The following is a 22251-nucleotide window of genomic DNA, read 5'->3' as shown; positions in this document are numbered from 1 at the left end:
CCTGGCAGACATTAGTGGAGTGGTGCCGCAACAATGCAATCCCTTCAGGTAAGTGGGGGGTGGGGAAGGGCATCGAGACAGAAATAGGGACAGCAGGGAGGGGGGCAGTTGAGAAATTATGGAACTGTTCAGAGCACGTACTAGGCCAATTGGCTTGTAGAGTATAAAGATGGGATGATTTTCCAGAGGTTAGGTTACAGAAAGGGTTTGTTCAGTGTAGCAGTGCAGGCGGTTATGGTTTTAATGTTTCCAGAATGCATGAGGAATTTTTCGTGTCTGATGCTCTATGTGTGAAGGGCCTAGTGTCATTGAGATAGAACAGATTATGACAGATAGGTGTGATGATTTAACTTGGTGCTGCTTGTTCAGGCAGATACAGTGGGTGCAAACAGTGATACTTTGGCAGTGCAGTTGAAATACCACAAAACCACTAGCTACACCGTTATTATGGAGATACTTGAGTGAGTTTAGGTTTGTAGGCCATTGGTATGCAAAGCCTGTATCTGTTTGTCACGTAGGTACAACTAAAAGTTAACTAGTCATGTTGAAGGTATATAGGCACCATTAATAAGTCTGCAGTTACTGTGGCGGCGCAAACACGGACTCAACCTCCCCAACTGCTATGGATGCAGGCACATGATGGAGCTATGCAGTAGTTAAGGATGTGTAAAAGTGACTTAATCCATCAAACAGATGAGCAAAACACTAGGAGAAAAGCTCCTAATGTTTCTGGTAAACAGGGAAGAGCAAGGAATCAAAAGTGGCTGTGTCCTAGGTGTTCTTGTACTGATATTAAGTTAAAGTTATTACGGGTGCCTGTATAAATGCAATCGAGTTAATCTAGCTATGCAATCAAGTTAATCTAGCTACGTGCAACGTAGCAGACAAAACAGTGAGACAACCAGTAGTGGTTGAACATAATCCATTTATGTGCATGGTTGTAGTTTTAAAAGCCATATAAGTTTGGGGCCAACACAATGTTTCAATCTCTCTTTGTTTGGTGTATGTGCACACCAACAAATTCTGCGTAGCTATGCGCTTGGTATGGAGACAATTACAAGCGAAATTCAGCTGCTTAGGTATGAAGTGAGCAGTATGGTGAGATGCGAAAATGTTACGATGACCAACTATGAATAGCACCGTACGTGTGAGTTATGCATGGAGCAATTAAAAAAAATTGTCAAATTCTTTAGGGAAAAAACGGTCACAGTTAAAAGTCTGAAAACATTGCATGGACTTCTCAAAATTCTAATGCCAACAACGTTTGACTCTAAAAAATGCCATACATGGGCCCAATCAGAGTTTTGTGGCAAACTCATTTAACAGTTCAAAACATATTAAGAAAATAAAGCAGTCAAACTGCGCGCATTCCTTTTACCAAAGAGAAAAAAAGCTTACATCGAATATGTGTATCGAGAAAACTGTTGAATGGATTTCAACTGAATCAGAAACACCCTAGGCACAAAGCTATGCACGCATTCATTTTTTTGGTTTGGTGTAAATCCGCCCAGTAGCTTTTTAATATAGACATAGAATGGGGTGCCCCAGGTCCCCAAAAACATTAATATGTCTCCCACGGTGCATTGCAACACTGAGGCTCATGAAATGGACAGCTGGCTTTTTTTTACTCAATACAAGAGATTCTGGCAGTAATCCTGCAGAAAACCAAAAAAAAGAAGGAAAAAAAGGCAACATGATGCTTGGAGGAGGGAAAGGGGAAAAAGGTGGTGCCCATTTGGGTAGGGTGAAAGAGTAACACATGGTTAGTTGGTGACTTTTGAACGTATGAGCAAGATGTGAAAATGCTGCCTAATTAAGGTTGGCACGGCAACAGAAGGCTGCGTGCTAGTGAACGGGAGTATGTTACTGCAGGAAATTGCAGAGGTAAACTTGCGGAAATTAAAAGACAGAGGAAACAATGGGTTATGGCCAGAGGAATTAGGTCATTTATTTCTGATGGGTAGAGGGGTGATGGAATTTTGTACCGATTGAAGCAGACTAGACAGTGGCCATGGATGAAAATCTAGCAAATTAAAAACGTTTTCAAATTAAGTGAAACTTTAGTTAAGAGACAGTGAAGATGATCCAACTTACTATTACAAAACCTATGAAATTCAGCAGGTTTGGGAAGTGACAACCATCTTAACTCGAGAGTCAAGCCCGTTCGTTGCTCAGCCCATGACATCACAGCAAGGATCAACAACGAAATCAAAAATAATATCATGAGTGCCTCAGAGTTGAGATGGTTGTCAATTCCCACATCCACTGAATTACATAGTTTTGTTGCAATAAATTGGGTCAACTGAACTCCCCATTAAGTAAAGGCTACTCACTAAACCGTATGTATGCTTTTAGTATAGCTGCACTATTTACTCTACTAAAAAAAATCCCCATTGGGAAGGAGAATTACTTTCTCACTCTGCCGAGAATTATTTTCCTCCCAATTACAATGGTTGGAGAGTAATAAACTAGCCTCCCACTCAATGGAGAAAAAGAAAATCACCAAGTAGGCAGTTGCCAACCCAATTCCATGATGGGATTAATCAATGCGTCCTGCTCTGCGATTAACAATATGGGTTCAGACCCAAATGTAGCACTGAAACAGACACCATCCAGGTCATAGAGGATGCTCCTCAAATCAGGGCAACCAGAGACACATTCCTCCTCCTGGTCCTCTTTGACTAACTATATTGAAAGCAGCAGGGCAGGAAGTCAATCACCTCACACTGACCATCCCAATTGCAAACAAAATGGGCTTCTCAGCCACAATTCTCAAATAATTACAATGTTACCTTTCGGACAGGCATCAAGCCAACCAGAGGGGCAACATTAGGTCGTACTGCATTCCAATCACCTGCAGAGTCCCACAAGGTTCAGTACTCTATCCGGCGATCTTTAATCCCTACATGGAGCCTTTGGGATCTCTTCTCAATGGACCCCACATCTCACTCCACCAATATACGGATGATACCAAAAGTCAATTTTACACACGGCATCTTGCACATTAAGCGCTGCTTTGCCTCATCCAAGCCTGGATGACAAGCACATACCTGAAGCTCAATTCCCAAAAGATGGAATATGTTCTACTCGGGTCACCCATCTAGCAGCATACCATACAAGAGTGAATAAACAGCATGTACATTGATGGTTTCACCCCTAATCAGGCTATGACTGCCAAATCATTCATGCTCTCCTTCCGACAATATAATCCTGGTACCTGTAAACCCGCTTTGAGAAGATAAACCCTTCTTCCCTTCACCCACACTTGTCCGACTGTCAAACCCATGAGGACTTCAGAACCACCATCCAGGCCATGGCAATTGCCCACATCAATTGGGAAAACTGCCTCATCAGCATTCCGAGGACACATCTGGCCTTGAATGGCTTCCTTAGGCCTGGCTCGACAGGGCACAGCATGACGCAAAGGAAAAGAAATTCAACCATATTTCTTTTATCCTAAGGGAGCTGCACTGGCTTCCCGTTCCAGCCAGAGCACTAAGATTGATTGCAATACCGACCTGGCAACCACCGCTCGCACACCTGCCAACCGAGCTGAAAATCTCAGTAGCTCAGGGGGTGTTGTGGTCCTCGATGAGCCAAGCCATCGCTAAGATCGGGAAGGAACTGGTATTCAAGGGGAAAAAAACGAGGACACCAGCCTTTTCTTGCTAAGTCTCCGACTACATGAACACTATGCCATGGCCATTGGGACCATGTCAATGATCTTGCAGTTCAGGAAGAAACTGCAGACCATAGTCTTCAGTCAATACCTACATGCCACTGAGGCTCGTTGCCCTCTTGCATTATATCCAAATCCCCCTGGATGGTACATCCTATGCCACATATCACAAACCCGCCCCTCATGCGTTACCCAGAGCGCAAAATTTGCACTCAACACTGGTTAGTGATAATGGACTCTTGGCGAGTGATAAATGGGGTGCAGTGTGTGTGTGTAGAAGTGAGGTGGCAATTTAGAATTGGCAAGTAGCTTGTAACTTGAAATGTATACCCCTACGTTAGCCTTGAAGTGTACTGGGTTCGAAATTGTGGGGAGCTGGGAGCTATTAAGCTCCTGCTTGTTGCCTAGAAGAGACTAGTTAGCATGACTCCAACAGGTACCAGGAGCTATTCTTGGCTCCCCAAGATACCGAACACACACCTATGGGACTTAAATTCAGTGAGTTTGAACATTCGATTGTCAGACACATCTGTACAACATTTAAAGCTTAATGGGCCATAAATATGGCAAAAAAAATAAAATAGGAATATGTTTGTACCGTATGTGGTCGAAAGATCTGCAGAACGCTATATACTGGCCCCTCGTTGCCCAGTGGTCACTGGTTAATGCTCGATATCCAGGAGCTGCTTTTAATTCCCGCTTTTCCAATCGTAAATGTTGATCCCTGGTATAGAATGAGTGTTCTGTTACATCTAGCTAGGGTTGCGCTATATATAAAACCTCAAATACACATTTTCAGTTTATAGTAACTTTACTGACAGCATTCCCAAAGTATGTAGATTTGACATCTTTTGTTGTTTCAAAGCATTTGTAGCAAAAGACTTGATGGGAAGTCAACTTAACTGAAACATGGTGTTCCCCAAGGCACGGTTTCAGGCCCTCTACGCCTCCCGAATCTTCTGTTTCTTACTTTGGACTTTCGTCACCTTTGTACACAGATAATTTGCAGCTTTTTGTTTCGTTCTCTTCTTTTTCTGATACCCTTCATACTACCATCTGTTTTACCATCCAATCTTGGGGGAACTCACATTTCTTACATCTTAATGCCTCCGAGGCTGAAATTCTGTTCCTGCTTCTACCATTCCACCTCCTATCCCCCATCTCATCCATTCTTTTCCGACCAACAACTCTCCCTTTTTCTACATCTGCCCGAAGCTTGGGTGCCCTCTTCTCAATGCATCTCTCCAACATAGCCCACTTCTGTCATTTCTGACTATTTGTAAAGCTCACCCATTTCTCACGTTTCATGCCACTAAACTTATTTTTCTTTTCTTGACAGTGGTCCCGTCTTCTTGTGGGCCTTCTGGCCAATCATCTTGCTCCTTTTAATTCCATCTTCAATTTTGACATTCGCACTCTTTGCAGATTTGCTTGCTGTGCTTCGTATTCCTTCCCTTCACTGTCTCAGCTGGCTACCCTTTTATTCTAATTTTTCGCTTTCTTTGCATCACTCTCAAAATGTCTTCATGGGATCAATCGCTCTGCCCTATCTTTGCACATCTCCCTCCCCTCCTGCTTGTGCGCTGGTTCTTCCATCTGAATCTCAGTTTCTGCCAACTGTTCCTAGGCCACCCTGTGCCCAATCTCGCTTTTGCGGTTTCATGCTTTTAGCTCCAAAACTTGGAAGGAATGCTCCACATTCAATCTATTTCTAAGAATTCTTTCTTTTCACCCATCTCAAAAATCACTTGCTTTCTAATATTTGTCCTAATCTTCCTTCCTTTTGGTGTTACGTTTAGGATGGTGTGAATAAAGGGGACATAGATCAGTGACAAAACAAAAAAATGATATAAGAAAAAAGGAGTCTTACAAATGGTAAAAATGAATATACTGGGGCAAGTACTTCAAAGCAAAGAGTACAATACACAGTGCTGGATTTAGGAGTGGGGGAAGAGGGAAGGAGGAAGTGCATTTTAACCAGGGTTTGAAGGGAGCCACATCGGGGCTTGCACAGATGGGGATGGGCCAGTGGTTCCAATTGAGTAGGCAGAAAAAGCAGATGCATGCAGCAGCACAGTGGGCAAGGGAGAGTGAGGCGGCACAGGGAGCAAGGGAGAGTGCAGGGAAGCAGTAGAGGGAACGAGATGCGAGCAGACATCATCATGATTAGACATACAATCCGACCGTTACTAAAGAGCAAGACCATTGATAGCCTTCTAGACAAAGAGAATGAGCTTGAAAAGGGGGTGGTTGTGCAAGGACAGCCAGCCAGGCTGGTGCCCGTAGGCAGACGTGGGGAAGGATCTCGGTAGGTCGTAGAAAATGCAGGTAGCCAAGTGGGGGGCTATGTCTAAAGGGAGGAAGGCTAAGGAGCATGCTCCAGCAGTAGTCGAGTTTGCTGAGCACGAGTGGGGATTAGAGAGTTTTCGTAGTTTTCAAAGGAGTGTGCGTCCAGGTAAGACAGAAAACAGGCGAGAGTACATTTGAGAAACCCAAGCTCTTGCAAATTGAGAAGAAGGGAGGGGCGGTCAACAGTGTCAAAAACTGTATTAAGTAAAGAAGAAAGTTTGAAGTGGTGAGCATAAGAGACTGTTGGAGACAAGCACAAGTTCAGTCTCGGTGGTGTGTTTACTGAGGAAGCCAGATTGAAGTATTTGTATTTTATTGCATTTGTATAGTATGGTAAGTCAAAATTGAAATGGTAAAATAAACATGAAGAGATGAAATGGTATTGAGACAGAAGAATGATCAAGCATTAGGTAGTGATGACAGTAAATTAATATACTGTGAAAAAGGTGATGAAGAGAAGAGGAGGGTTACAGGGTGTGGGTGTGAGTAAGGAGAAAGAGCAAGATGGGGCATATGGGCATTTGGGAACAATAAGGAGACGAAGATTTTCAGAACGGACAGAGCAAGTGGAGGGGGGCAGGTAAAAAGATAAGATGGAGCCAGACCGTGAATGCATTTATAGACAGTGCATAGGAAGTGAGAATGAAGGCAGTTGTCAAATGAGAGGCGAAAAGCAGAGCTTAAATGAATGGAGGCCTGAGTGGATAGGGAGGATAAGAAACAGAGATGAAGACCAAGCAGAGGGGAGAAAGATGGGAGGCCGACCAACAAGGAGGAACTAGTAGTTGAGGAAGAAATAGACTAGCGAGAAGAAGTTTAGCAACATACAGCAAATGGGGGCATGAAGGAATGCACACGTTAGTAGCATGTGCGAACAGCAGTGGAAACCAATATTTCTTGGGAAAGAAGGAGAGAAAAGCAGGTGGAAACGTTTTGCCTGAGGGATAGACAGAGGAAGCAAAGTTCAATTTAAGTGAATGCGCATCCAACGTTGAACCAAGACAGGCAGAGACGTTGGCATGAAGAGTCAGAAAGAGTAGATAAAGAAATTGAAGTGACAGAAAAGACTGATGGAACATGAGTTTAGAGAGCAAAATTGTGTAAAGGAAAAATAGAAGAGGACTAAGCACTGAACCCTGGGGGACAACAAATTGAAGACGATACGTGTCAGAGGTGGAGCTAGCCCAGGAAACAGAAATTAAGTGGATTTCAAAGGCCTTTATCCTCAAAGTATTTAGTGAACCGGGAGAAGACACCTGCTCAAGGACCTTTAAATAACGCAGAAGGAGGGAAGCTGGATGATAGTTTGCCAGGACATTTGGGTCAGCAGAGGGTTTCTTTAAAGGGGGTATCACAGTTGCAGGTTGGAAGGAGGCAGAGAAACCAGAGCAGCACGTGTGGGTGTCCAGTCAAAAGGGTTGAATACAATACGTTCGACTCAAAAGGATCGGAAAAAAAAGGATTTAATGCCTTTTTTTAAATGTATTTTTTTGGGGGGGACTTGGTATAAGTAAAAATTGTGGTTTTTGAGCAAAAAACAGGGTTTTGGGGGGACCCCGCCCCCCCCCCAAAAAAATGCATTAGATTTTTTGGTTTTCGGTCCTTTTGATTAGAAACAATTGTATATCGATTCTTTTCATTCGACCCCTTCACCTACAACCGCGAGTGAGACTAGGTTTTTGAGCATTTGAGAAGAAAACAGCTTGCTACCACACACACACACACAGTGGGTTGGTGCTAATTCGTAAGTAAAGCAGTAGTCGAGAGCAGAAGAGGTGGTGGACAGAATGAGGGTGACAAAGTTAGAAAGATTGTCACGAATTTTAGAGGCAAGGCAGTGAGCAAAGTCACTAACAGAAGGGAAGACAGATGGCTTGGGATTCGTTCGTTAGCAATACTCAGAGGGTACATGAAAGTCTGTGGGGCTGATTCTTAAGGAAGGAGCTTACGTGCAAGTAGGGAATCGGGCACCAAGGGAATCTATGTAGGCTAAATGTTGGGTGGAGGATTCGTGATGTGTGCCAGCATCACAGGTCACGATGCATGTTTATTTTGAGGTCTGGATCCTGAGTGACCCAAGGCTGAGCCTGGGCACAATAAGGTGGGAACCCACCTGCAGGATAGTGTGGTCAAAGGGAGTCATATTTGCATAGTGAAAGCCAGAAAAATTACTGTCTAAAGGAGGCATGAATAGGGGAAATAGAAAGGAGAGAGGAGCTAAATAACTCAGCTATTTGTAATCCTGCTCTCAGACTACAGTTTAACCATTCCAAATGAGAATTACTTCCACTCCGTTTCAGAGACAAGTGTAGGGGGGCTCAAATACAGCTTAGCATGCCAAAACCACTAAATACATTGAAACTATATTTTCCCCAGGTCACACTGATACTGTACGAATTATTATGGAAAGCATTTTAGAGAAGATTAAAAGCAGAACTGTAGGATGTGCACCACTCCCATCTCACTCAGTTGGGATATGAAGCAAAAAAGATGATAATCTTTTTAATCATGCATCTACTACGCATTGCACATTTTCACTTTTCTGGCCTCCTCCACTGATAACGGTTGTGGTTACTTGTGCATCACCACATGAATAGGTTATCAGAAATCGTTAACAACTACACGTGCTTCTGACAGATTGTGCAGTTTGTCTATGTAGTCTATGTAATGTACCTTTGAGCACTGCATTAAAATAGGCATAAGGTCAGTACAGTAAAAACACCTTCGAATAGCACTTCTGACACAGGATACTTATATTGCGTTACTGTTCTGGCTTCTCTTTGTTCGGTGCACCAAGGCATAGTGTCCAATTCTATTTGAATTTTATTTATATTTTCCAACCAGTGATGTTGGTTTTACATTTATGTTCAACAAGTACGTATTCAATTGCTTTATTTGAAATGCATTAAATGTCCATAAAAGCACACAAGAAAACAAGTTCATAATAAAAATAAAAAAAAAAGCTGAACAATACATTACGGGCAGGCACATATAAACATGGCCAGTAGGAAATTACACTGGCTTCCTATTAAGCAGAGAATTTCTTTTAAAAAATCAAGTATTGTTTAAGTGCCTGTCGGATGATGCCCCAAAATACCTTATATCTCGGATTAAGAGAGCTCCCATTAGGCGCTCTCAACGCTCTAACAACCAAGAGCTTCTAACTCAACCTCACACCTTATTGAAAAAGATTGGGGAGTCCAACTTGATTTCTGGGCAACACCTTTGTGGAACGCCCTTCCTCTTTTGCATCACTTGCACAATTCAAAAAGAGCTTAAAAACGTTCCTTTTTGACCGAGGAGTTGATAAATCGCTCTGAGACATCTATTGTTGCCACCTGCATGTTTGTCTGTTGCGTCTGTGTGAGCGCCCAGAGGTCTTCGGGCTTGTGGTGCTATATAAGAACCCTTAAGAATACAATTTCATTTAATTAAAAACAAAACACATTGCCATCGTCACAAGACTTTAAAAAACAGCTTAAAGCAAATTAAGGAGTTAGTCACATATTTATTGTGAACTTGCCAAGCACAACCTAAAAAGCCTGCAGCTGTGAGAACAATCTCAAGTAAAAGAGCAACTTTTAAAAACACTACAGTATCAGCTGATGAATGATCCTGTTCTTTACAATATGAGGTAGAAGCAATGTTCCTACATTTCCCACATAGAAATCCACTTCCTGTTTTGTGTCCTGTTTCAGTAGCTTTGGCATATAGAACTATTATTGGGAGTTATAGGATGCGGTTTACCATCAGACCAGCAATTGGGAGAACATTTAATCTGAATTGAATTTGTTAGTTTCTCATCCGAAGACCCATAATACAACCCAGATGTGGTTCACAACCCCAGACCATCTTGATACACATATATTCCGTAGTAAGGGATCATGTTGTAAGACGAGACAGCAAACGATTTAAAGCAACGTCCTGTCTTCAGAGACCAGTTTAGGCTCATGGCTAGTCCTAACCTGTATCATCAAAATGTTCATTCCGAAAATGGGAAAAACCTGAAATCAAACTGACTAGATTTGACATACCGGAGCCATTTCACCAGTCGATCCTTTGAGTTGCTATGGCCCCATAATATTTATTAGAATGTCAACTCACATACAGTAGTCAGGAGAACCCAAAACAGATGGGGGGTTTCGTTTTAGCCTCATACCAAATTGGTTGTAAACCCAATTCCAGATAAAGTGGAACTGTGGGGCGCTTTAAGGAAGGGAATATACGTTTTTCATAGAACACTTAATTCATTAATTTCAATAGGTTATGACTCTCTAACAAGTGGGGCCTGAAGCTAATGGGGCCTACCACAGTGACATTAAAATCTGTAAACACCCACACAGTGCAGCAGAGTGGACATTCACGGGTGTTGGGTGGGCCTTGCCAAATAAGACCCTACCCTGATAGGGTTAATAGAATGGCCACCCTAATGCTAGCCCTTTAGAGGGACTCTTGCTGTGCCTGAACTTTATAGACTTCAATTGTCGGAAAAGTATCTCTTCTGCCAAATTTACAGGCAATTGTTGCACCCGATCGTCGTTTAAGCACACACCCCACTACGTTCCACTCAAATGCTGATACCCCAACACCCATGCATAACAATGCTCAAGAGTATCTCAAATCCATTTTACACTTAAAAAAATACCTTTATCCTTCTAGATTTGAGATACAATATGGATACGGTCTAGCTATATTTATTTCAAGGTCCCAATCAGTACTAAACATGTACAACGCCAATAACTGCTTCCTGATCACAACAGGAGATTTTGAAACTAAGACCATGTCGTTGGCATAAAGTGAAAGAAATGTTAATACTCCAATTCGAGTCATATCACGATTAAGAGATTGGCGCCCCACAGCTGGAGCGTTGATAGACAGACACCCGCAGCAACATTAAGAGGGTCTGTTCATTCCAACGTCTGCCCGAATCTGACCCTAGCTGGAAGTTTGGACTGCACGAGTGTTCCTTATGGTTTCCATCATAACATCACACTCGGCAAAGGGTAGGGTTTGGTAAATGTTTCTGTATCACTCATACAAATGAGCAGAGGTACTATATTCGCCGTGCAACACGGTAAACATTGTAACTCTTCGGGTACACTAAGAGCAAGCAGACGTGAGTGTAAACCCCATGAACATGTTCCCTTAGTTCATTCTTCAATTATAATATTTGCCACCCAGTTTTAGGTCACGAATCGCTTCTGGTTAAATAACTATGTACCCGTCTATAAGGGGCAGTAAGGTTATTAATGTCAAATCTGAAGAACCAGGACTGTCCTCACAGTTACGAGGTGTTTCTCTTTCCACATCCCCTGCCTAACCTCTCCTATCTAGTGAGCCGACTCTCCCTGCCAACTCATTTACCTCCTACAGTGCCTCCTCTCTTCCATCTAAACTACAGTTCCCCTCTGTTCATTTCCATCTATCTCTCACAGTGGAGTGTGTCGCCTTGCTCCCTCTTCCCCTTCACCAGCACCTCAAGATCCAGCAGACACCCCATCTTACCTTTCTGGATCCTCTGCTCCACGCACTTCCGCTTCTAGTATCAGTCAGTTGCCTGCAGACAGGAAGCAGCTACGCAACTACAACTCCCAACGTACCACGCAAAAGCAAGCGAAAGTTTGTACTTTAAATAAGAAAACAAGAGCCAGCAAACACTGTTCTAAATGTAGCGGGACAGATTTATGAATTATTGCCTCTCCCTACCTCTCCCCACTTCCACGCACAGCATTAAACTCGTAAACCTCCCACTTCGAAAAGGTAGCGCTAGTTCCCATCAGAGAATAGGACCATAGCAACGGCCCGCCCACTATTTTTCACGTGACCTCTGACGTCATCAGTGTGATTTCTGAGCAATGAAGAGGTTCTGGAGCAATTTCATTGAGCTGGACTGAGAGTTGACTGATCTGGAATCACGAAGCGCGAAGGTTGTGGCCGCCGGTGTCAGCCTTTGGCTTGCAGCGGATGGGGTGGGCATTTCCTTTTGGATACCGGTCTACGAAACGCTGCACCGTCCAACCCCGTCTTGTCTGAACGGGAAGGCTCAGGCTGCAGGAACAGCAGCAATCCGTATGCTCTTGGCTGGCTACAAATAGAATTTGCATTTTCTTCAGTGAACGTTACTGCAAGACACCCGATTTAGACGGGGGAGATGGAAATTACATTTACTTTAAAGCATATTCAGCTATTCAACATGAAAGGTATGGAGGGCTAAGAAATGGGACAAGGAGACAGTGGATGGTGGTTAACTGATCAAAGGGGGCTAATAGAGAAATGTAATGTTACACGAGGGTGTATTTAGGATAGGTTGTTTTAAATGGGGTCGGCTGGGGCTATCGGCACACAGGCATCTTTTGCAAGTGGAAATTAGCATCTTGCTATATTGTGGGAGGATGGGGCATTATTTTATTGGTCTAGACTAGAGGGAGGGATGGGACATCTTGGCGGGGTCTGAATGGTTAGATAGGGGCATGCTGGTATGGATCTGGTGGGATGGGCCATATTGGTGTGGGTCTGGAGGAAGGGGGCACATTGGTGTGGGTCTGGAGGAAGGGATAGGAACATAGTGGTGTGGGTCTGGGGGAGGGATGGGGACAGTGATTTGGGGTTGGGGTACATTGGTCTGGGTCTAGGGGAGGGATGGGGGGACATGGGTGTGTTTCCGGAGGGAGAGATGGGGCACAGAGGGTCAGGAGGGTGGCATGGGTCATCTAGGTGTGGGTTGGGAGGGTGGGATGGGGCATCTTGGTGTGGCTCTGGAGGGAGGGGATGGGGGCACATTGTAGGACTGGGGAAGGATGGTTCATCTAGGTGTGGGTCTGGAGGGCGGAATGGTGGCATCTTGCTGTGTGGATGGAGGGATGGTGGTATCTTGGGGTCTGCAATGGATAGGGACACATTGGTGTGAGTTTGATGTGGGAGCGGGACACATTGGTGTGGGTTTGATGGGAGGGATGGGGACATTGGTCTTGGGGGGATGTGTCACATTAGTGTGTGTCTGGGGGGATGGGGCATACCAGGATGGGTGGTTTTAGAGGGGGTTGGCTGGTTATCTGCATGTGATTCAGGATCAACACATGGGCATCTGTTGCAAGGGGAAGGGGCATCTTGCTACGTGGAGGGAGGCTGGGGCATTGTATTGGTCTAGAGGGAGGGATGGGGCATCTTGGTGGGGTCTGAATGGATGGATAGGTGCACGCTGGTGTGGGCCTGGCTGGATGGAGCACTTTGGTGTGGGTCTGGAGGGAGGGATAGGAACATAGTGGCGTGGGTCTGGGCGAGGGATAGGGACAGTGGTGTGGGTTTGGGGAAAGGGTTGGGGTACATTGGTGTGGGTCAGGGGGAGGGATGGGGACATGGGTCTGGCGGGGAGATGGGGCACAGTGGGTCTGGAGGGTGGCATGGGTCATCTAGGTGTCGGTTGGGGGTAGGTTGTGGCATCTTGGTGTGGGTCTGGAGGGAGGGATGGATCATAGTGGTGTGGGTCTGGGGGAGAGATGGGGACATTGGTGTGGGTCCTGAGGGAGGGTTGGGGCACAATGGTGTGGGTCTGGTGACAGGGATGGGGCACATTGGTGTGGGTCTGGAGGGAGGGATAGGGACACAGTCGTGTGGGTTTGGAGGGAGGGTTTGGGTACAATGGTGCGAGTCTGGGCAGAGGGACAGTTGGGGCACAGGGTGCGGGTCTCGGGACAGGGAGTCTTGGAGCGCAGCAGTGCGGGTCTAGTGACAGGGAGGGTTGGGGCACATTGGTGGGTCTGGAGAGAGGGATAGGGACATAGTGGTGTAGTTATAGAGGGAGGGTTGGGTACACAGTGGTGTGGGTCTGAAGGGAGGCCTGGGGACACAGTGGTGTGGGTCTGGCGGGAGAGATAAGGACACAGTTGTGTGGGTCTGGAGAGAGGTTTGAGGTACAATGGTGAGTTTGGGCACAGTGGTGCGGTTCTGGGGACAGGGAGGCTTGGGGCACAGTGGTGCGGGTCTGGGGTCAGGGAGGCTTGGGGCGCAGTAGTGCGGGTCTAGGGACAGAGGGTTGGGGCACATTGGTGGGTCTGGAGGGAGGGATAGGGACATTGTGGTGTGGGTCTGGAGGGAGGGATAGGGACATAGTGGTGTGGGTCTGGAGGGAGGGATAGGTACACAGTCATGTGGGTTTGGAGGGAGGGTTGAGGTACAATGGTGCAAGTCTGGGCAGAGGGAGGGTTGGGGTACAATGGTGTGGGTCTGGTGACAGGGATGGGGCACATTGGTGTGGGTCTGGAGGGAAGGTTTGGGTACAATGGTGCGAGTCTGGGCAGAGGGACAGTTGGGGCACAGGGTGCGGGTCTTGGGACAGGGAGTCTTGGGGCACAGTGGTGCGGGTCTGGGGCCAGGGAGGGTTGGAGCGCAGCAGTGCGGGTCTAGGGACAGGGAGGGTTGGGGCACATTGGTGGGTCTGGAGAGAGGGTTAGGGACATAGTGGTGTAGTTATAGAGGGAGGGTTGGGTACACAGTGGTGTGGGTCTGAAGGGAGGCTTGGGGACACAGTGGTGTGGGTCTGGCGGGAGAGATAAGGACACAGTTGTGTGGGTCTGGAGAGAGGATTGAGGTACAATGGTGAGTTGGGGCACAGTGGTGCGGTTCTGGGGACAGGGAGGCTTGGGGCACAGTGGTGCAGGTCTGGGGACAGGGAGGCTTGGGCGCAGTAGTGCGGGTCTAGGGACAGAGGGTTGGGGCACATTGGTGGGTCTGGAGGGAGAGATAGGGACATAGTGGTCTGGGTCTGGAGGGAGGGATAGGGACACAGGTGTGTGGGTCTGGAGGGAGGGTTGAGGTGCAATGGTGAAAGTCTGGGGAGAGGGAGGGTTGGGGTACAATGGTGCGAGTCTGGAGGGAGGGTTGGGGCACAGTGGTGCAGTTCTGGGGACAGGGAAGGCTTGGGGCACAGTGGTGCGGGTCTGGGGACGGAGGGTTTGGGCGCAGTAGTGCAGGCCTAGGGACAGGGAGGGTTGGTGCACATTGGTGGGTCTGAACGAGGGATAGGGACACAGTGGTGTGGGTCTGGAGGGAGGGTTGGGGTACAATGGTGCAAGTCTGGAGAGAGAGAGGGTTGGGGCACAGTGGTCTGGGGACGGAGGGTTGGGGCGCAGTAGTGCAGGTCTAGGGACAGGGAGGGTTGGGGCACATTGGTGGGTCTGGAGGGAGGGATAGGGACATAGTGGTGTATTTATAGAGGGAGGGTTGGTTACACAGTGGTGTGGGTCTGAAGGGAGGCTTGGGGACACAGTGGTGTGGGTCTGGCGGGAGAGATAAGGATACAGTTGTGTGGGTCTGGAGAGGATTGAGGTACAATGGTGAGTTTGGGCACAGTGGTGCGGTTCTGGGGACAGGGAGGCTTGGTGCACAGTGGTGCGGGTCTGGGGACAGGGAGGCTTGGGGCGCAGTAGTGCGGGTCTAGGGACAGAGGGTTGGGGCACATTGGTGGGTCTGGAGGGAGGGATAGGGACATAGTGGTGTGGGTCTGGAGGGAGGGATAGGGACATAGTGGTGTGGGTCTGGAGGGAGGGATAGGGACACAGTCGTGTGGGTTTGGAGGGAGGGTTGAGGTACAATGGTGCAAGTCTGGGGAGAGGGAGGGTTGGGGTACAATGGTGTGGGTCTGGTGACAGGGATGGGGCACATTGGTGTGGGTCTGGAGGGAGGGTTTGGGTACAATGGTGCAATTCTGGGCAGAGGGACAGTTGGGGCACAGGGTGTGGGTCTTGGGACAGGGAGTCTTGGGGCACAGTGGTGCGGGTCTGGGGCCAGGGAGGGTTGGAGCGCAGCAGTGCGGGTCTAGGGACAGGGAGGGTTGGGGCACATTGGTGGGTCTGGAGAGAGGGTTAGGGACATAGTGGTGTAGGTATAGAGGGAGGGTTGGGTTCACAGTGGTGTGGGTCTGAAGGGAGGCTTGGGGACACAGTGGTGTGGGTCTGGCGGGAGAGATAAGGACACAGTTGTGTGGGTCTGGAGAGAGGATTGAGGTACAATGGTGAGTTGGGGCACAGTGGTGCGGTTCTGGGGACAGGGAGGCTTGGGGCGCAGTAGTGCGGGTCTAGGGACAGAGGGTTGGGGCACATTGGTGGGTCTGGAGGGAGAGATAGGGACATAGTGGTGTGGGTCTGGAGGGAGGGATAGGGACACAGGTGTGTGGGTCTGGAGGGAGGTTTGGGTACAATGGTGCGAGTCTGGAGGGAGGGTTGGGGCACAGTGGTGCAGGTCTGGGGACAGGGAAGGCTTGGGGCACAGTGGTGGGTCTGAACGAGGGATAGGGACACGGTGGTGTGGGTCTGGAGGGAGGGTTGGGGTACAATGGTGCAAGTCTGGAGAGAGAGAGAGGGTTGGGGCACAGTGGTGCGGGCCTGGGGACAGGGAAGGAGGATTGGGGCACAATGGTCTGGGGACGGAGGGTTGGGTCGCAGTAGTGCAGGTCTAGGGACAGGGAGGGTTCGGGCACATTGGTGGGTCTGGATGGAGGGTTGGGGACACTGGTGTGGGTCTGGAGGGAGGGTTGGGGATACAGTGGTGTGGGTCTGGAGGGAGGGTTGGGACACAGTGGTGTGGGTCTGGAGGGAGAGATGGGGACACAGTTGTGTGGGTCTGGAGGGAGGGATATAGAAACTGGTGTGGGTCTGGTTGGAGGTATATGGACGCAGTGGTGTGGAGAAGGAGGGATAGGGACACAGTGGTGTGGGGAGGTAGGGATAGTGACACAGTGGTGTGGGTCTGGGGGTAGGGATAGTGACAGTGGTGTGGGTCTGGAGGAAGGGGTACAGACACAGTGGTATGGGTCTGCAGGGTGGGAGGTCCCAGGAGGATAGCTCAGCGGCAACGTGCTCGCCTTGGAAGCAAGGCAACACAGGTTCGATCCTAGGTCCACGCTTAGAAACCTCTGGGTATTTAAGCGTGTTATAAATACACAACTAAGACAACAAAAAAACCATTACGCAACAAAAAACTATTTCTGTAACAGTGCCTCGATGACCGTGGGCTGTGTGAGCACTTTAAAAATGCTAAAATAACAGTGGTGTGGGTCTGGAGGGAGGGTTGGCGTACAGTGGTGTGGGTCTGGAGGGAGGGATAGGGACACCGTGGTGCAGGTCTGGAGGGAGGGAAGGATTGTAGTGGTGCGAGTCTGGAGGGAGGGATAGGGACACAGTGGTGCAGGTCTGGAGGGAGGGATAGGGACACAGTGTTGTGGATCTGGAGGGAGGGATGGGGCACATGGGTGTGGGTTGGGAGGGATGGGGCCATTGTTGTGGGTCTGAAAGGAGGCATAGGACACTGGTGTGGGTCTAGAGGGAGGGATGCAAGCTCATTGGTCAGGGGAGAGATGGGGACATCTTGTTGTGTGGAGGGAGGTGGAGGCATCATTGTATGGGTATTGAAGGGATTCGACATCTTGGTGGAGTCCGGATCGGAAGGTGGCTTTGTTCTGGAATGGAGGGACGGGGCATATGATGGGGGCATGTCGGAATGATAGAGCATGTGGGTCTGAGTGAGGACTGGAGCACTCTGTTGGGAAGGAAGGGGGCATCTGCGTGTGAATGGAGGGATGGGGTATGTATGTCTAGATTGAAGGATGTTGGTTTATGGGAGGGATGGGAGCATATGTATGTCAAAGGGATGGGGTAATCAGGTGTGGGTATAGAGAGAGGGTGGATGGCGCCATCGGAGTGTGAGTCTGGAGGTAGAGGTGAAGCATATAGGTGTGGCTCTGAGAGGTGGAGCTTCTTGGTGTAGGTATGGAGGGATGGATTTTGGTGTCTTTGTGTGGTTTTGTAGGGACGGATGGTGGCATGTGGGTCGGGAGGGAGGTGGCATTTGAATCTTGAGCGTGTGTTTGGAAGGAGAAATGGGCCATTTGTGTGTGAATTGGGACATGTAGGGCTGGGGTATCTGCTTGTGAGTGGGGGCATGAAGGATCATGAACAGCGGAGCAGCCGGTGGGAGAGCCGCGGCCCGACCTCGGTTGCATCCCAGAAGTGCACTCCCATAGCCCGGGGCACCTCTCGCAGAGAGGTCCGGGGTGTGTGGGCAACCAGGCGCCAGGGAGCGGGGATTCCCTTCCACCGTAGGGTGGTCCGCGACCCAGCAGATAGATGGGGACGCCTAGCAGGGTTGGGTTAATCTGCTGGGAATATCCCCAACAATGCACCGGAAAGGAAGCCCCGTACAGCCCCCTCTCCTCACCGAGCATGCTGCTGCGCTGGGCAGGGGCGTGTACTTCTCTTTCTGACCCGCCAGTGGGTGTGCATTGGTGGGCACACCCCGGTCAGCAGGGAAGCCCTGAGTGGGGGCAGCCGGGAGCCGAGGGAAACCTGACTTCCCTCGAAGGGCGCTTCCCCAGGCAAACAGGGTCTCAGCACGCCAGGCGCAAGCCCTGAGCCATGGCGCAGCAGGCTTACATGACTAGCATCGAGGTTCCAGCCGCCCACGTCTGTGGGCAAGCGATGGCCAGGTCCGCTGGCGCAGCGGGTGACCTTCCCTCTTGCCTAGGTACCTGAAGCTGGGCCCTGTGAGGCCAGACTGAGCTTTTAAGACTCTAGCATTCCCACCCGACCCCCTCACCCCCCTCAGCCTGTACTGTCTCTGGCCCGCCTTGCCGCCCGTCCACCAGCCCCCATCCCCCAACCCCACCAAAAGGGGAGCGGAGGGGGTCGGGGACGGATGTGTGGATCGGGCTGGGTGGGCAGGTGGTGGAGCGACCTGCCTCCATCCACCTGGGAAGCGCCGTGCTTCTGCAGTGGCGGGCAGGTTTCCCTGGCTGAGCGCCTGGATTAATTATTTATTTTTTAAACCACAATATTCTCGGCCGAGCTAGGCAGGGCGCTGAGCTGTCTCGCCACAGGTGGCGCTGCCTCCCCCCTGCCTCCCCTGCACCTGGCCAAGCTGTTGTGGCTGTCTGTGGTGTCCAGCGGCTGTCGGCGCAGGATGGCCATGGAGCGCGGGCCTTGCGACCATGTGGGCTTTGGTCGCAGGTCGGGACAGCGCACTCTCCCAGAGGCACAGGGCTGGGGAACCCCCGTACGGGCCTGAGACCAGCTGCCCTGAGCTTTGTGCTCCCGGCGACTACGGCATCAGATCAGATTTGACCCGCTGAATTTATTACTAAGCGGAGGAAAGAGCCCAGCGCCGAAATCCCTGTTCTGTGGCAGGCATGAGAAATTTGGCGTACAGAAGATCGACTCCCCGGCATCGCTCAGGGGGGCTCAAGTCTCAACCCCGCGGACGGTGTTAGGTCGGTAGCTGCTGTTAGGGAGAATTCTCATTTATGGCTAATTTCCCTCACCTATTGAGTCCCTCAGCAGCTTTGCTGGATTTCTGGGGTTTATTTTTTCCACCTGGTAAGAGTGTGAGCCTTTTTCCCATTCTTACATGCGTTTTGCCATGTGTATTTCTACTGTTTGTATGATCTGGGGCTCTGGAGCACACCACTCCACGAGCCCCACTTTTTGTGTGTTACACAGCACCTTCAGTGCAGTGACACAGGGTTGTCTTTTAGACTTCCCACTGACTCAATTTTTCTTGGGCTGACTACTGTCCCCCAGAAACATGTAAAGTTGCCATTGACTTTATACAGTCACTTTAAAACTACAGACCCAGTACACCCCATCTTACATGGAGTATTGGAAAGGGTTAATCCCTACACCTTTTTGTCTGTGCCTCTCTGAGCTTTCTTTTGCTCTTTTAACATTTAGACTTGGCTAGTGGCAGTGGCATCTACCCTCACTTTTCTACTGCGATTATACTATATAAACGTGGTATTGTTCCAGGCTATTGTGGTAGCCTCAAACATAAACCCGCTTGCCCAAATACTTTTTATTTCGGCTCCGGTCGGGTTTAGTCGCCATTTCTTTTTGTTAAAGTCCTCCTTGTGTTTTACTTTGCGCAGCAAACCAGGTTTGCCTTTTTTGTTCACTGTCTTTTGGCAGGCTTCTATGGAGAAGCCCTCCTTTTGCGCCTGGGTGTCTATGTGGGCTGAATGTGAGGGAGGGGTGTAGTCACCCCTGCACAGGCTCTCCTTGGAGACCCAAGTCGCACTCTGTAATGATTGGCTGAGGTGGTTGTCCGGGCTGGACAACCCCCCTGCTGAGTGATTGACAGCCAGGCTGTGTGAATGGGGGATTTTCGCATAAAAGTCAGGACTCTAGGGCTGGAAGTCAGAGTCGCCACTGGAACTACAAGGAACTGAAGAGAAGCAGAGAAGACGACTGCTGCTGCACCCCTGAGTCCCGGTGAAGCCCTGCTGCAGTCTTGAGCTATCTACCCTTCAACGACCAGAGAAGATCCAGTCCAGAGTCTTCTTCCCTTGAGCCTGGTGGGGTCAACCAGCTCAACTTCCACAGCCAGAGGACCCTCTTCGTGGTCAAAATAGCTGCACTCTGCTGTAGTGGTCCGGATAGCCATCTGAAGAGCCTCTCCTGTTTCAAAGGAGCGTACCTCTTATTCACAGTCGCTGTTGCTGGCCTCATCCCTGAGTAGCGCAGCTCACTCAAGACGTCCTCCTTCTTGTCCCCACGACTGAAGCTCCAGGAACCGTGAGTCTGCAGGAAACTACCAGGAACAACTGTCGTGGCACCAGCATTCTCCAACGAATAAGGTACTGTGTCCGAATTCGAGGAATTGGGATGAACCCTTCTCCCTCACCAAAGGCTTGTCCTTTTCCTCCTTCCCTCTTATAACTTTTGCCTCCTCTTCTGACAATATCTAAGTACTCTTGGCAATCTTGAATCGTGAACTGTTCTAGCTGTGTGATCCTCGGCAACAGGGACCCTGTATCCCCTTGACACTGGCGCAGGCCTATTGACTTTTATCTCCATGTTAGAAGGTTCCCTCTGATTCTCTCTGCCTTGACAAAAGTATTGCCTATAATTTTTATCCCCAACTCTCTTGTGTTAATTCATGTGCTAAGTGTGTTTAGCTACGGTTAAATTTCTTCCCGCGGGTACGCGTATCTTTAGTAAGACCGAACTGTCGTTACTGTCAAAAAGTGGTCGCATATGTATTCCCGATAACGTCTTTTGTTTCATAACACCGGTCTGTCAAATCCTAAGGTACTTACCATGAATTGTTCTGCACAAGGGGAATTGGTTGTGTGTAGTGTATTTGAATTGTGGTTTTTATTTTACTAGAAGTGAAGTGTTTTTGTGAACATATGGTCTAAAAATAAATGTACTTATATTTTTTTAACCAGAAACCCTGAGTCGGTGTTTGCTTGAGTCACAGTAATTGTAGTCCTTTGTGTAATCTCTACTACTGCTCATTTGCTCTTGAGATAAGCCTGGCTGCTCAGTCACTGCTACCACTCTTTCTGTGTAGTACAGGCTTGTACCAAAGGTGAACTTGTATTACCACTTGTAGTCTTAACTCTGTGCAGTGGTCCCTAACGGCGCTGCATAGGATTCTGCCTAACAGCTGCCTCTGGCACGCCGGGAGTCAGGTTGCTTGGGAACTGCTTGGTAAACTGATGGGGTCTGTGCAGTCCACCCGCAGGATTCAACAAGGCAGGCAGGCAGGTCAGTCGCCTCGAACAGTGGATGACCCTGCGGGACTGTGACCCGGGCAGACACGGCCCCCGCAGAGCACATTTCCTCTGTCGCGGCAGAGAGTGTTACAGCCCCCCGACAGCAGTTTTGCTGTGTCTGCTGGGCCAAGGGAGATTGACCGCTGCAGTGCCCTTCTCCGGCAACCGTCCTGGCCCCTCTTGGGGGTCGCTGGTACGGCGACGGGAGACAGGGCTCCCAATGCGACTGTGGTGGACTGCCCTCAGTGCGCCCCGACCACGTTGTGCCGCTGGGTGGTGAGCCCCACAAAGGGTGCCAGGGGTCTGACGAGTCTTAATATGTACGCAAGTTGGAGGGCCGAATGAAACCCTGTGGTGCAAAGAAGGTGATGGCCGGCGTGTACCGATTGCAGTGGGATCCTGTTGCAGTGGGCGCACCACCGGCCCATCTAGCCCGCTCTCGGGGAGATGGAGCATGAGCGTCTGTGATAGTACCCGAAAGATGGTGATCTAAGCCTGGTGGAGGTACGTAGCGGTCCTGATGTATAAATCGGTCGTCGGACCTGGGTATAGGGCAAAAGACTAATCAAACCATCTAGTAGCTGGTTCCCTCCAGAGTTTCCCCTCACGATAGCTGGCACACGAAAACCACAGTTTTATCTGGTAAAGGGAATGATTAGAGCTCTTGGGGCAAAAATGA

The 22251-nt window shown here is 49.1% G+C and overlaps 1 protein-coding gene across 3 annotated transcripts in view; it reads right to left on the bottom strand.

Moving 5' to 3' along the window:
- The window catches only part of YKT6 (YKT6 v-SNARE homolog), a 361132-nt gene extending 349299 nt beyond the window's left edge, over nt 1–11833 (bottom strand). Inside the window, exon 1 of one of the 3 annotated variants that reach the window (XM_069618958.1) lies at nt 11735–11833. In XM_069618958.1, coding sequence (XP_069475059.1) covers nt 11735–11759 — 25 coding nt within the window. In that variant the 5' untranslated portion in view covers nt 11760–11833. Of the gene's footprint in view, nt 1–4277; nt 4299–11533; nt 11626–11734 lie in introns of those variants that run through there. The other 2 variants (XM_069618959.1, XM_069618960.1) reach the window with 2 other exon arrangements.
- Between the last annotated feature and the right edge of the window lie 10418 nt (nt 11834–22251).

The sequence above is a fragment of the Ambystoma mexicanum genome, chromosome 10, assembly GCF_040938575.1.
Source record: "Ambystoma mexicanum isolate Mex_15411 chromosome 10, UKY_AmexF1_1, whole genome shotgun sequence".
NCBI classification, from domain to species: domain Eukaryota; kingdom Metazoa; phylum Chordata; class Amphibia; order Caudata; family Ambystomatidae; genus Ambystoma; species Ambystoma mexicanum.
The sequence above is the reverse complement of the archived record's forward strand: the minus strand, read 5'-3'. Positions and strand labels throughout refer to the sequence as shown.